This window comes from Vicugna pacos, chromosome 2, assembly GCF_048564905.1.
Source record: "Vicugna pacos chromosome 2, VicPac4, whole genome shotgun sequence".
NCBI lineage: Eukaryota > Metazoa > Chordata > Mammalia > Artiodactyla > Camelidae > Vicugna > Vicugna pacos.
In genome coordinates, this window is record NC_132988.1 from 91,687,343 (window position 1) to 91,703,715 (window position 16,373).

Consider the following 16,373-nt stretch of genomic DNA (forward strand, 5'->3'; position numbering starts at 1 on the left):
AAAGTCAGGCTTGACTAGCAGGAAAAGGGAGAACTCATGACTAACCGAAAAGTATACATCTAAATTGGTTATGGTTTTGTATTTAATTTCTTTGGAAATGCAAGTAATCATCTTGGATTATTTACCCACTGAGAACAAGCCAAATGGCTAATGTTACTGAACACTGAGGATATGTCTGCGGCTATGCTTTGTTGCTTTTCGTATGCTCTATTATTTAATCCTCACAACCCCCTCCCCAGTGATGTGGTTAGCATTGTCCCCATTTTATAGAAGAAAAAAGTAAGAATCAGAGAGATTGAGTAACTTGACTGACGTCACACAGTAATCAGCAAAGCTGTGATTCCAACAAAAGACTCTGTTTCTGAATACTGAATGGTAAAACCCGACAACGTTTGATAGCTTTGGTGTAGTTATAGCTGTCACCATCAGCATCACCTTTCCCAACTGCCTCCTTACTCCACAGAAGATGCTAACCTGGACAAGGTCCCTTCACTAAACACTGTTATGCCTAGATCACCACCTAGATCATGTTGCAAAAGAGGCAGTTTAGAGTAGGTTATGGTCTGGGAAGATGGACAGAGAGTTTAAATCCTGGCTCCACCTTATCAGCTGTCTGATCTTGGGCAAGTTATTTTACCTCGCCCTATCTCAGTTTTCTCACCTGTAAAATAGAGCTAAAAATATTTATCTCATAGGGTTGCTGAAAGGGTTAAATGTTATTACTACATGGAAACCACTCAGAAAAACTCCTGACACGTAAACTTCCAAAAAATGTTAGGATTTTTTTTTATCACTACTATGTATTCATTTGGCATGTAAATGTCAATATATAAATCAGACCAAATTTATAAATGCACTTGAGGACATAATCTTATCTACACGCTGGTACTCCTCCATCTCCTTCTCCACTTATATCCATAACTAGATGCCAGGGGCCCAGTTTCCCATCAGGGAGGACAATCACTCAGGAAGCTGGGCCACTGGTCACATCTAGAAATGACATAGTTTAACCAGCTGCTTGGTGCAGCATTGCAACACTGGATTTTCAAGAAAATAATATCAGGAAAGCATCCCCAAACACCCAAATGTCTCCCCGACGCTACCGGACAAACCACAGGAGAACGGAACGGAAAAAAGAGAAAGTCAACATGCTTCTTGGACCTTCAGCTGCTTTCTCACAGCCAGTTATGGGAAAGAAAAACAGAAAGGCCGCTCTGTTCCTGACTTCGTAGAAAGCCCAGAATAAACCCTTGGATCAAGTGAGAGCTGAAAGCCGAGTGGCAGGGCCAGTTTGACAAATGAAAGCCAGGCCACTTCTGGTCTTCCTTGGCCAAGCTGGTCCCTGAGAAACCTCAAGGGGCTGGCTCTTCAGTTGGAGACAAAGATGTGGACATCAGCGGGATGAACGATTTTACTGGATTCCATCATCACCTGAAGGTAAGCTCTTGGGGGAGAGTAAGAGATACAAGCCCACACACAGGCCAGCACGGCCTAAATGCTCCTTTCTAGGGGTCTGCTACGTCGTCTGCACTTCCCGTCCAGAAGCCCAGCAGCAGCGTCCTGTCTTCGACAGAGAACACTCCCGGGAGAGGGGATAAGACCCAAACCTGTCCACTGTGCTAGCTGCTGGTTGTTCTAGTAAAAGTGTGTTAATGAATGGGCTGAGAACTACCAGCTTCCACAATATTTTTGGATTATTTCACTCATCTGTCCTCTTCTTACCCTCCTTTGTCAGAGATAATGAGAACCAGCTAGGGTTGGTGGATGACTTACGGTATCTGAGAAACTCCAGATGCCTCTGTTTTACCACTCACCATTTTCTGCTTCCTTTGTGATTTATAAGGTGGCTAAACTCTATTCTGGAGAGTTTTAGGTTCTACTTTTCCAGCCGGAGGACCTGTCTCCACCCACCACACTCTGGGGTGGGAAGCTACTCATTCCACTGAGCATCTTCTATGCGCTAAGCCCTGTCTCGGTCGGGGGGACATAATGTTAAGCAAATTCAACAAATACCCTGTCCTCGTGGGCCTTATGCTCTAGCGAGGAAGATGAAAAACAAACAGAAAAACTGATAAATGAATACAAAATTGAATGGTCAGTACCCTGAAAAAGTAAAGCAGGTTAAGGGAAGAGAAGTTGATCATCGTTGCTGTTCTAGGACAAAGTCTTGTATATGTTTGTCCATCGCGTTCTCCCCTTTTTACCCCCTTGTTCTGGTAACTAACAGCTCTCACCTTCTGAAACAGTGGCTTAGGCCAATCACGGTATCCCTTATCCCGGGTCACACTGACTGGTTCAGGAACAGGACCTGCCCTGGGCCAGAGTGCACTCTAGGGATTTTACAGCGGGGGCCAGGGAGAAGAATTTCTTTGCTCCTGGGCAAGGAGCTAGAAGCAGGTAATCCCCGGAGTGCTGTTGGCCATGGCCCCTACTATGAGGGAATGTTTGCCTGTTGGAGGAGGGGATGAATTCAAGGAGAGACAGGAAGAGATGAGAGAAAGAAAGACAGAGGAAGGAAGAATCTAGCGTACTGGCTTTCTGGTTCTGGACCCTGAGATCTCCAGGGCCACCCCAGTCTCCGTGGTTCTCCTTCAGTCTCACTGGTCCTGTGGTAGTTCCCTTTGGTTCAGCTTAAGTGTCTCCTCCTTTGGGAGACTTTCTCTGACATATCCAGGCCCAGCAAAAGGCCATGTCACTATGCTTTCAGAGACTTTTTTTTGTATACAGTGATAGCAGACTACTATGAATACCTGTGTGTCAGACGCTGATGTCAAGGGCTCTACATGTGTTACTTGCACTACAGAACTTAACAAGTGCTACCATAGTTAATCATTCTCATGCACATTTCTCCCACTAGAAAAAAAATGAATATAAAAAATTTCTGGCTAGGCTCCTTTGTGAAAGAAAAACTTTTAATTTCAAATTTATTTCGGTCTGTGTATGTGCAGAAGAGATTGCAGCTGTCCCTCAGTATCTGCTCTCCCTTTCTTCTCCAGCGAAAATACTCACAGTTTTTAGATGAAATAAAGCCTCCTTTTCTCACACCTTTCCTAGCAGCTAGGTACGGATTGGTGACCAAGTTCAAGTCAGTGGGATGTGAGCGGAGGGGTGGCGCATGACTTCCCAGAAGTCTGTTTAAGGAAGGCATAAGCCTTTCTTCTCATCCCTCCTTTCTCCTGGCTCAGATGTGGACATGATGACTAACGCTCGCACAGCCATCTTGGACCAGCAGGTGAGAGGCTGTGAGTTGAGGATGGTGGAGTAAAAAGACAGAAGGAGCCTGGGCCCCGATGACCACAGAGCCCCTGCACAAGCCCTGGATTGCTCACGTCCAGACCACATTTGTGTGAGTCTGATATAAAACTCTATCTTATTTAAGCCACTGGTAGAATTTTCTGCATTTCCCAGCCAAATGCAATCCTAATTGATAAAATGAGATAATACACACTCTAGATAAATCTAACATTTCCAGGCATTGGATAGACCTGTGAAGTTCTCTCAACTTTACACAGAGATATGGGGGCGCCACAGATGGCCATTTTTAGTTAAGTCATGCTTCACCCAGTGATACTGACTACTCCTCAGGTCCTGTGACATCGTCTAAGGTGACAGCTGTTCACAACAACAGGCGATTTCAAGGCAGTTGCTAGCAACCAACTGACTGAACAAAAAGAGAAGTTAGGAGAGTTGCAGAGACCAATGGCTGCTCAGATCGTAGAAGAGCTGGACTAGTGGTAAGAAACATCAACAATGAGAAGAAATCAGATTCCCAGAGAACCCAGCAGGGAAACTATCTGGCAGAGCTTTTACATAGTTTAAAAAAGATAATCCATCTATCATATCCAAGTTCAAATTTAATATAAAACCAACAAACATTTAGATTTCGCAAATCCAGACTGAAACTTACCTTTGTACTTTCCCTAAGTATCCTTAACTCTGTTGAGCTAAATGAAAAATTAAAGGACAAATAACAGTTAAGACTGAGAAACAAAGTGTTGTTTGATTGAGTGGTGTGTTTATTTTATTTTTAAAGGAATTTAGCTTAAAGGACTTTGTTTATGTATGTTATGACCAATAGGAAAGCCTGGTCCATTTATTCATACATGAGCCAGCCTGGTTTGAGCCAAATGCAAAGAACTATTACAACTATTAGCTTTAAGGAAAAAAGAATAAATCATTATAAAGTTGGAGCAAACTCTTGCTTTCTGTATTAAAAGAAAAACTGTAAAGTACAGAATGTCCCTCAACGAGGTCTCATTAGTGCATTTAGTTTGCATGTTAGAAAAAAGAGGAAGAACCAGTCCTTAATTATCTGCGCTGCAATACAGGTCTTATCCAAACCCAGGGATGCTACTGATTACCAGTGAGCCTTACATGTTCACTAAGGCTCGCTGGGTGGGGCTGCTCCCTCCCCAGTAATGCTGGTACTTTGGGTGAGTTAATGAATCTTAAAGAGGAACACACAGGCAGCCACGTACAAAACACTCCACTCTTTCTTGGACAAATTCCTACCTTAGGTCAGTCTTTCCCATAATTAAATAAACAAATAAAGCTGTGACCATTGTAAAACATGTTTTCCAAATTTCCAGGTCATTCAAATACAATGGTCATAAAACACACATCTGAGAAGAGAATGGTTCTAATTTTTCAGGGCCTGTCCAGGGTGGATGCCCAGGCCAGAACTTGGCTGACGTTACCTCACTCACACCAAAGTCCTGAGGGGTAAGCAAAATGACCCTTGGGTGGAAGTGCACAGCAAGTCTTCATTTTTGTATAACACTGTATTGTTTAATTCAGGCGTTATTTCCCCAAGAAAATAAGCACTGAGCTCTTTGGCATCTGAAGCCATATACTGACAGATTGAATTTGCTCTTTTGGAATTAAAGTTGGAGAGAGCTCAGATCCCCCATTCTCAGAAGGGAGTAAAAGTTCAGGTATGCGTGGGATGCACGAAAGACGTCATCGGTGTGACAAGCAGTCGCTTCCTTGAGGGCAGGGCATCTCTGGCCTGTGCAATTCGACCATGTGGAACTGTAATGATCTTAAATACAAGCAACTGTGTTGCCTTCCTGCCTTGTCTAAACCTCATGGGATGAAGAAGGAAAGCCAGGTTACCTTTCTCATCTGAGCCAGCAAGCCTTCAAACTCCTTCAGGTTCAGCGTCGTTCCACTGTAAGATGCACAGCTATTTGCTGCTTTGCCCAGCCAGTAAATGGTCACTAACACCTGGGAAACAGAACCCCGCACGAAGAATTACTTCTAAGCTAACGGGTCAGTACTGCTTCCGAGCAGGAAAGCAGGGGGAGAGGCTGTACAACATTAATTTACAAAAACCACCATCCAAGAGGTAACCATTCCATGCAAAACCATTTTAATAAGAACCCAAGGCTGCGTCAGTCAACACCAACACGACTCAGCAGTTGAAATAAGACTCCGGTTTTAGAAAAAATTGGGTTGTGAGAATGTGACCTACAAGACAGCAAGAAGGAAAAATACATCCTCTAAGATTATTTCCGTGTCATGAAAGTTTCAAAACCAGGAAGCCAAATTTTTCAGAAGCTCTGGTGTCCTTACCCAAACAATGAAACAGGTTGTCAATTCCTTTTGCAAGAGGTGCTTTTAAAGGCCCGTGACTTCTATTTGTGGGCACAAAACGTTTTCAAAGGAGTGATCAAGGTTAATTAGTGGTTTCCAGCACAAGAGCAACACAATATATCTAATTAAAGTCAGAACGGAGCAAGGTAATGAGGAATGCAATCTGCAGCTATGTAGCTTTGGGGTACAGTTAGAGTCCTACTCATCTGCGACGGGAAAGTTTTAGCCTGGACAAGGCTACTGCCAATTAACATCCCTGGACGTCTAAGGATGTCTGTGAATATTCACTGGTCTGAAGCTACAGTCCAAAGTGAACTTTGTTCTGTCTTTCCAAAGAAACTGTCCACAAAGGCAAACAAATAGTCTTTACATTGACTTTCCCACAGAACCCAGCAGGGGTCAGCTGAAGATGACCTCCTTAAAACTGAATTATTGGGACTGGAAGCCTATGAAAATGCTAAGACTATTATTTTGTTTTCACATTTGGCCTTCTTGCTTCAGCCAGGCTGGGAAGTATTTCTTGTACCTCCCTCCACTAGCGAGGCCAGAAAATGCTTTGGACAACATGATTTGTGTTCACGCTTCCAGACAGCAGCAGGCCCACAATACGGTTCTGTGCATCGGCGCTATGGTGTCATTTGGTTTTCTGCCTCTGTGGGAAAATGTTACTTCAGGAATCCTTCAGAACTTCCAGAAATTCTTCTTTAACTCATTGCTTACAAATAAATTTCCAGTGAACAGACAATTGCAAATGTCAGGACATGAACTAGGACCATAAAATAACTAATATGTGCTAAGAGTATGAGGCCCCCTTGAGAAGAATAGTAGGAGAATGGACGACAGAACCGTGATGTGTGTTAGATGGTAGGTTTTCTGTTTAAAACTGTATGATGAAAAATGGCCTATATCCCTGGTTTTACAGAGGAAGAAAAAGGAGATAACAATGAGAATGTCACTCAAATATAACAGCGGTCTGGAAATTTTTTTTAAAGGGGAGGGTCACAGCCAATTTAAAAATTTTATATACAGAAGCTGCTTCTTACATTCTTCAACTTAAACTTGAAGTAAAAGAGCACTGACATACTTGCCTTTGGAAAATCAGATCTAACTCTTAAAAGTTGATTTGGGGAAGTACTAATAAAAACTCAAAAGATTAATAAGAAAATACACAAAAGGCACAGGCCGACGACAGTCAACATTATTTATATTATGCTGATCTCTTCCCCAAAACAACTTGCCCATCTGCTTAATTTAATGGCCCCATCTGTGCCTACCAACGGGAAGGCACTAACGTTAGTGCTGAGATAGAGCACTTTGTGTTTAAGAAACCAAATTACAGAGCGTGAGCTTTCATTTGTTTATTTCAGGATTGAGCTCTTATCTTAGAGAACCGTCCCCACCCCCAGTCTACCATTTTTATTTCCATCACAATCGTGAATTATTCTGTTAGAGGCATATATTCTCGTTTTCTAAGAAAGATTCTAGCAAGGCATTCAAGAGGCATTCAACTTATGAGCTACATTGAACCATCAAAGTGAGAAGGAAAAAAGTTTGGAAAGTGAAGTTAAAACACTTACATTTTTCAGCTTCCTACTATAATCAAGGCTCCTAATCAAGGAAAAGGAAAAGAAAACATGATCAGTATAGCCATTTCCTTACTCTGATCTTCCCTTCAACACCTCTAAGGAGTACTTGAAAGCTAACAAGTATCATGAAGTCAGCGGAATACATTATTTTTAAGGTCCATGATTAAGGATTTCAGGTACGAAATAAAATTGTTTAGAAAACAAAACATAGAAGGATAAGGTGGGATTAAAGTTCCGTAGTACACCATGGAAAGATGAATGCTTTGTAACATCTGGAAAATGAAGAATTCCACTTAAAACTAGGACTGTTTATATTTGTATTCTCAAAGCTTAGTTGTTAAAGGAAAATTTTGCCTTGCTATATATATCACTGTCAAGTTAAATCTGACTGCACTTCCAAAATCTTCTTTATACAAGTACTTTTAACAAAGGTCTAAAACCTTAATTAAATGGACCAGAAAATATACGTAGAAGAGGCAACACTGTCCAAATATGTGCTCTTTTCTGCTATGGACGTAAATTAGCATTGGGAATTAGCCATAAGCAGGAAAATATGCATGCTATGTTCAAATATACACACATGCATTCTTAAATATACATAAATGTTTATTCTTAAATTATAAACAAAAAAAGCTACTGGATGGTACTTTCTAAATATTCATACATTGAAATGTAAAAATTTCTCCCAAAGTATCCCAAAGTTCCTTTAACGTGTCAACAAATACTAGGAAAATAAATGTAGCATTTCTTTTTCCACAAAACTTTAGCTTGGAGGCTGGCTGTGGGGGACTGGGGGGGTGAGGGAGGTGTAGAATGTAATTCCACTATAAGCCAGTCAAGAATTCCATCATGTATATAGATCCCAATTACTTTCTTGCTGCATATTCTGATCCAAAGTATATATTAATGAACAGATGCACAACTTTAAGTCAATTGAGAATTAAGGGAGTAGAAGACATAGTGTATACTAAGGAGATAAACCATCAACAGAGACAGATTGAAAGAAGTAGTGGTCCAATTTGGATTTGATTAAGAGAATGTTTTCATCTTTCCCCCGTTAACATAAAGAATGTCATTATCTGCTGAGATATTTGCTAGGATTTTTTAAAATTTAACAACAAAAACAAAAGAAACCCAAATGAAAAACAAAAATCTAAAAAAGATTGGAAATTTTGTGAAAAACAACTTAAGAACAGGGACCATAAAACTTTTTCTGCACTGACAATAAACGTTTTTTGACTAAAATTGTGACCCAGTTCTAAAAAAGTTATTCTTGGCACATAGTAGGAGCTTACAAAATATTTGTTGAATGACTTTCACATAACAACGAATTATGTGAAAATGCTTTGAAATTTTTCAGAGACATTCTTGGGAGCAATCCAAAGGCTTTCCTCATTTTCATTCAATTGCTGCGATTCCCTGGCATGGTATTTGCTGCAAGCCCTGCTGGATGGCGTTTACATTTCCCATCAGGGTTGTCTGACACCCCTTACAGGTAGAGGTCACGAAATTACACACAGTCATCACTTGCAGGTGATCTCTTTCTCTCTCTTTTTCTTTCTTTTCTTTTCTTTTTTTTCTTTATAGTCTACTCAAGTTACTTCTCAAAAAACAAAAAAACTAAGAAAAATTACCCTCAATGAAAGCTCATCTAAAGAGTATTTTTAAAAAGACAATTTCAGAAAGGCATCTAAATTTCCTCTTTGAGATCTACCCTCTACCTTATTCCTTACACTATTAACTGGTGTCAGTCAGGCGCTCTCCATCTCTGCTAATGTTTGGCTTAACTTTCAGAGGGGAAAGCAGAGAAACATTGCCGCTCTAATTTCATCTACCATAGCTATGAAATCTACAATTTATGTAGATGTTACAAACGTGCCCTGGACAGTAGCAAGTTAAACCAACATCACTCACAGAAAAGTTGCGAAGCAGATAGCTCATTCCGTGCCCAAATCCTCCCTAGTACTAGAGTTTCTAAGTACCGTAAATGAATTTATGGTATAATTTTTAATATAAAGTTTTTCATGCTCTTCTAAATATTCATACAGTGAAATAAAATTTTTTTCTCCATAACTATTCCAAAGTCAATCTCCTACAATGCTTGTGGACCACACCTCACACCAGGCTCATCCTTGCCCATTACCTTTACCACACCGACTACTCTTCTTTCTCTTTGTAGACATCAAGTTTGTTTCTCTTCCCCAGCCTTTCTACCTGCCCTTCCTCCACCCTGAACATCCTGTAGACCTTTGCATGGTTCTTGCTTCTCATTCATGTGTGACCCCTCACCTGAAATGCCACCTCTTTAGAGAGACCATTCTTGACCACCTTTCTTTTTTATCCCCCCTGGTTTTGTTGAGATATAATTCACATAAAACATTATCTAAGTATAAAGTATACAGCACAATGATTTGATAAATGCACATATTGCAATGGTCACTATCTTTTACATCATCTATTTCATTATTATTTTACTTTCTCCTTAGCACTTACTACCCTCCGCAGTTAAAAAAATTTACTTATTTACTTGTCAAAGGGTATAAATTCTATGTGAATGAGGAGCGCGTTTTCTAGTTACTGGAAGGCATCTGACACATAGTAGCTGCTCAGTAAATACTTGTTGAATGAAGGAATGAAAAATGATAGTCATAGGGGAAGGTGATGGAGAAGTGTTGTTTAACGAAAATAGTAATACTCAAGTGAAGGGAAAACTTAAAAGGGAAGAAAATGAGAGAAGAAATGCAAAAAGGGAGATAGACGGGAAGTAAGATAAAGAAGGGAAGGGAGGCACAGGGAAGAGAAGGAGATGGAGCAAAGAAGCAGAGAGAAAGATAAAGAAAAAAGACAGAGAAAAGCACAGGAGAAGGCAAAGCTGGTCCAGTAATTGAGAACTGACTGTGTGTACCACTGGTCTAAGTGACTTTAGGCTGCTTTCTGTGCCTTTAAATTAAAGTCTCTTTCTTTAGAAGTTGGTTTAGCCATCTTCCCAGATCTGCATGAGCAAGCATTAGCTAGAATCATACCTGAAGGAACATTCTGTCCAATTCCATTTTATTGATGAAGACACAACCCTACTGAAGCAAGGGAGCTTGCCTAGGATTGTAGACCTAGGGAGCAGCAGATGTAGGGGGGACCCCATATTTCCTGATGCCCAGTTTGTTTTCTTTTAATTGAAACAGAGTTGATTTACAAAGTTACATTAGTTCAAGTGCTCAGCAAAAAACCTATAACCATTATAGGTTATGACAAGATATTGAATAGACTCTCCTGTGCTATACAGTAGGTCCTTGCTGTTTACATATTTTATATATAGTAGTGTGTGTATGTTAATCCTAAACTCCCAATTTAGCCTTCCTCACCCCCTTCCCCTTTGGTAACCATAAGCTTGTTTTCTATGTCTGTGAGTCTGTTTCTGGTTTGTAAATACGTTCATTTGTACTTGATGCTCAGTTTGTGTAGATAAGCAATAAAGGTAATATGATTTCTGGAATTTCTAAAACCAACCAGTCTCAGAAGTCTTCTGGTTTAGTAACATATTGATTTAGAGTGGCTCTTAAAAAAAAAATGCAGCTGCCAACACTGTCAAAATGAACTTTCCTTCACCCCCCAAAGCAATGTGTGTGTGACTAATTATTACCTACCATGTCACACAGTTACTATTGTTTCTGATCACTTGCCACCCAGGTGAAACTATGAATGTGAGATGAGGCAGAACCTGAAACAATTTCCTAATATGAATAATGATTTATAGAGGCTGGATTTAAGTACAGAAATAAATGGAGCATGTGAGGACTAAAATGAAGTTAAGGGTGGTTTCCATATTTGAACATAGTAATTTTTCTTCTGTTATTTTTGCCCTTAACTAAAATTTTTCCATGAGAAATATTAAAGAAAAGTCAAAAGGTACAAACTTCCAGTTATAAGACAAACAAGTTATGGGATGTAATGTACAGCATGACGACTATGCTTAATAATACTGGATTGTATGTTTCAAAGTGGCTAAGAGAATAGATCTTAGAAATTCTCATCACAAGAAAAATAAAATTTATGTGGTGACAGATGTTAACTAGATTTATTGTGGTGAACATTTTGCAACATATGCAAATATTGAATCATTATGTAGTACACCTGAATCTAATATAATGGTATATGTCAATTATACTCCCCACCGGCCCCCGCCCCCCCAAAAGGCACATTGACAACAGAGGAGTGACTTTAAGAGAATTGTGGCTGACTATGCCTTATTCCCAGTCATGCATCATAAAATACAATATCAACTCCAACTTGATTTCATTTAGTAGTTTCCATTTTTTTTCCCAATTATTTTCCCTCAGCATTAAAAAAGTCAGTATCGGCAAATAGTGAAAAATTAACAGCTCTGAATTTTGGTTTCTCTCCCTTTTCTGCCCTTTCATAATAAAATAACCCAAAAGTCATGAAAAGGAGATATGTAGCCAATCCAAAGACCCTATCTATGTAATTAAGCTTATTATTAAAGCATATTCATGCCAAATATTGTTTGACTAATTTGGAAAATGTTTTATATGAATTTGGTAGAGTCTAAAGGACTTCTAAATTACAGGAAAGTTATCTCTACCATCTCATAAGGACTTTTCTTCTCATTACGCTGGTCATGAGCTATTTCTTTATAGAGAAGCACATTGCTTTTCTTTTACTATAACATTCTTTCCCAAGAATTCTTTGGCCCCAAACCGGGCCCCCTGAATAGATACAGTCAACAATAGCCAAATGGCTAATGATCCATCTTCAAACAACTTGATCACTCACACATATGTGAAAACAGTTACAAATGTAAATGAAGAAGAGATTTCTCCATAATATATTGCCTTCTTTGCATAGTAAACAGGGTTCAGATCTGTTTACTGAGTTTGCAGTCTTCCAAGAGCCTATTCATATGCCCAATTGGAGCCAATAAAAGCTTTTTGTCTAACCCGAACAGATTCTGTGTAGACTTCTCTCTTGCCTCTCCCTCTGTTAAGTTTCACCTAACATTTTTCTCTCCTTGTTTCTAAAATTCTAACTCTACATGCACGATTTTTGCATTTCAAAAAATTATGTTTAATCAGAATGAAGGCTATGCACAAGGGAAGGCCAACGCATCCTGTTTTGAAAGATGAATTTTTACCTCCACATTTTTATTTTATTAGGCATGCCCAATTCTCTGCCTCTCAGACCTTACAGCATCATGAGAAACCTGCAAGTCTAACCATAAATGGGTTTCCCTTAGACATAAATTGTGCATTACTTACTTGACTGTTACTCTGTTGGACGTATCCTGCAGGTCACTCGGGTCAAAAAGTTGAGATTCTTTAAGGCCGAGCTCTTTACAACCTCTCAAGAATAATATGATATTGTCCTGGAAGGAAGAAAAGAAATCTGAGTCTATATTATCTTATATTATCTTTATGAACCAGCCTTTCTTCTTAGTAGTCCAAATGACTAGAGACATGTCAGTTACTAAGGCAGTGAGAGTCAGGTGTGAGTCATGGCTTGTTGGATAATAAAAATCATACTTGCTTAGGAAATGCTGGAGTAAACAGACACTTCAAACTTCTAAAGCCACAGCTATATCAAATTCTTGTTTTCCCCTCTACCTAAACACATCTGTTTAAAACTGTAAGTTAAATGCCACTGAAAAGCAGAACTTGGCAATTTGAGGGGAATGGTACTCAAAACCCAAGAACCCCCATTGCTTTAAAGTTTTGCCCATGTCTTACTGCCTAGAATCTCGTTCAAAATTGGTATTTTTTCCTTAAAAATAGGTTTTACTACCCAACTTTCACCTTTGACAAGTTTTTCTTTTTAAGTGATCTTCAAAAATACATACTTCATCAGTGGCTTTTGCCCAATAATACCTCTTTGTGGACTATGAACTGAATTAAATGGGACAAAAATCTAGACTTAATTGGAAAGCGAAAAGTGAGGAGGCCTGGAAATCTTTCAAAAATTATGTCAAAGATATTCTTCCTAGTAAAATAAATCTCTCCACCAGGTACAAATTTATTTTGAACTGGCAGAGTGGCAGGCACAATTTACAGTTGAGGACGGTTCTGGTCTTCATCTACTGGAAGTCATTAAGAATAAACAAATGGCTCTGGAAGGGACTGCACATTGTGAGTCATCCTTTTGGAACTCCAGGATATCAGCAGCTACAAGTCTCTATTATCCTCTTCCTAAAAGACTTCTGACGAGTTAACTGGCCCATCAGGTAGTTCAAACTATAAGAAAGGAATGATCAAGGCTGGCTCTGATCAAGGGGAGTCCATCTAAATGTTCTAAGAAAAGATGCTACGAAAATCTGAAATGATGGCAGTGGTAAATGAATCATATATTCACCCATGTGCAATTCAACAAAGTGAACAAGAAGCACAGTATTTCCCAATTACCAGTGTGTAGGCAGGATTCTAAGAGGACCCCCAAGAATCTCACCACCTTGTGGACACACCCTGTACAATCACCTCCTCTTGCATGTGAGTAGAACTTGTGCCTGTGATGGAATATCACTCTGTGATCATGTCATTAACCAGCTGGCTTTGAGCTGGTCAAAAGAAAGATGCTCTGATTGGGCCTGACCTGATTATGGGAGCTTTTAAAAGAAAGTAAAGTCAGAGTTCCTGCCGGCTAGGAGTTCTGTGGGTTCAAGGAGATGCATTCTGTCAACAACAACATGAGCTTGGAAGAGGCTTGGAAGAAGCTCAGGTAGGACCTCAGCCCCCACCAACACCTCAGTTTCAGCACTATGAGACCCTGAGCAAAGAACTCAGTCATGCCATGTCCATAATAACTGAGATAATTAATGGTTGTTGAGTTAAGATGCTAAGTTTACAGTGATTGTATTATGCAGCAATAAAAAAATTAATACATCCAGGCTCAAAACAAGAGCAATAGCAATAAATTGCCAATCTTTATATCACCTTTATTACACGCCAAGCATTCTTCTAAGAATTTTACATATATTAACTCATTTAATCCCTGCACAGCCTTATGAGGCAGGTGCTACTATTATCCTCATTTTACAGATGAGCAATGTGAGGCACAGAACAATTAAGCATCTTGCCCAAGGCCACACAGCCAGCAAAGGATGAAGGTTCAAAAAAACATGGGATCTATAAAGAACTCAAGCCTCAAATCTGAGGCTATGGAGTCAGGGGCTGATCATGGGGACTTTGAAGGCCATGGAAGGCAGTCTGTGGTTGTCACTGCGGGGCAAGGATCTGAGGAATGAACGCCCAGATCTGCAGCATAAGTAGACTGTTGGGGGTAGACCTGGGGGAGGTAGACAGTGTGCAGGAAGGACCTGGGAGGAACCAGACAGGAGACAGGGAGACCAATGAGGAGATAGTACAGTGTCTCCCCCCTTGGAGGGTGGCCCATTCCAGAAGGTTTTCTTTCCTGTTCCCCTGGATGTTTTCAATAGGCAATTGCCACCATTCATAAGACCTCCTGTAGACTGACAGTGAGCTGCTCATGGTCTGAAGTCATCCACACCTTAGCCAGTCTCTCCTACAGTAACTCTGCACATTTTAAAATTATCCAGTTTCTCCGTGGAGTTTCTCTATTTTTCCCTCCCACCTCCAGGGGTTTGTAGATGTTCAGGTGAGTTCTTTCTAGGGCATGCAGCTATCTTTTCTGGTTGGCCTCTGAGCTCTGAGGGATTCTTGTCCAGAGGAAAGCAAAGGGTGGGTCCTGGAACTCTCTAGGAATCATTTGGGACCAAAATGAAAGGAGCAGACCTGTGAACACCGTGTGGTTCCGTAAGAAGCCCATGACTGGCACCTTAGATCCTCAAGAGAGACAGGAAGGTGCCCTCCCCACGTGCATTCCTGGGTATGCCCCTGAGTGCCATGCTGTCTTCAGCACACAGATTGCAAACACAGAAGCACTGCGTTGCCAGCCAGGCTGGACAGTTTAGACTAGGAGATTTAAAGAATTGCAGGTCTCCTTCCAGTTCCTTGCTGTAACCTGATGATGCTGGAGGGGAGCCAGACCCCAGTCAGGAGAAAAGCCAGAAGGAAGAGCCCCCCCAGCCAAGAGCTAACAGGGGCGGTGACTGGAGCAGGCGGGAGGACTGTGCCTTTAATTACAGAAGATGCATCTTGCAAATTCCCATCTGCCCTGCTCTTCACACTGAGTTTTTTCCACATTTCAATTCCAAGCAAGACTAATGTCTTAGTGTCTAAGCTTCAGAAGCCAAGTAACACAACAGCGTCTCAATCCTGGGGTAGAAGGAGTGGAGACACTGATTCACCACAGTGACTATTCTATTCAGCTCTTACTAATGTAGTATTGCAAACTCATTAAGAATTAGGCTTCAAAAGAAGTTTTTAAAGGACTCTTCAAAAAAGTCAATGCATGATAAAACAAAAGTCGGAGACTGAAGAGGCATGATGACCAAATGCACCGTCTGACCTTTGATTGGGCCCTAGATCCAAAAACAGGAAAGCAAATAAGGCTATAAAAATCCAATTTAAATATGGATTGCTGTTGGATGATATAATTGAATGAATGTTAGTTTTCTTAGGCATGATGATGATGGCATTGTGATTATATGAGAGAATGCCTTTATTTTTAAGGGAACGTATGAATTATTTAGGGACAAGTTGTGACTATAACATAATTTCAAATGGTTCAAGAAAAAATACGTACGTGTGCATGTGTAGGAGAGAAAAAGAGAGAGAGAGAGGGGATGATGTCTGCCTCTTATGGAGAAAGAGATAAAGCAGATACAGTAAGATATTAGCAATCAGTGAATCTAGATCTCAAAGGTTGGCAAATTTTTGCTATAAAGGGCCAGATAGTGAATATAGCTTTGTGGGCCTCTGGTGGTCTCCATCAGAATGACTCAGCTTTGTCTGTCATTGTAGCCAGACAAATACATAGACAAATGGGAGTTATCTGCATTTCTATTCAGTTTATTTACCAAGGCAGGCGTTGGGCTGGACTGGGCCCACAGGCTGCAGTCCCCTGGCCCTGTTCCAGGTTACTCAGGTGTTCACGGTGCCTTTTTTTCTTTTTTAACTTTTATGTACACTTGAAATTTCTCCCCCAAGTCTGGAGAAAAGGTTTTTGAATTTGTAAAAGTGTACTCAACTCCATAGGGTTGTGGCTTCACTCGCAAAACCAGTTTCATCAAATTCAAGGGAAAAATAATGGCCACCTCAGAGACAACCA

At 40.4% G+C, this 16,373-nt stretch overlaps 1 protein-coding gene across 3 annotated transcripts in view; it reads right to left on the minus strand.

Moving 5' to 3' along the window:
• Positions 1-16,373, minus strand: part of LIMCH1 (LIM and calponin homology domains 1) — a 306,743-nt gene that overhangs the window by 80,906 nt on the left and 209,464 nt on the right. For all 3 annotated transcript variants that reach the window (XM_015244034.3, XM_006209773.3, XM_072944686.1), the window contains exons 4-6: positions 12,452-12,558; positions 7,173-7,203; positions 5,116-5,226 (exon numbers count right to left, since the gene is read on the minus strand). In XM_015244034.3, coding sequence (XP_015099520.1) covers positions 5,116-5,226; positions 7,173-7,203; positions 12,452-12,558 — 249 coding nt within the window. The remainder of the gene's footprint in view (positions 1-5,115; positions 5,227-7,172; positions 7,204-12,451; positions 12,559-16,373) is intronic.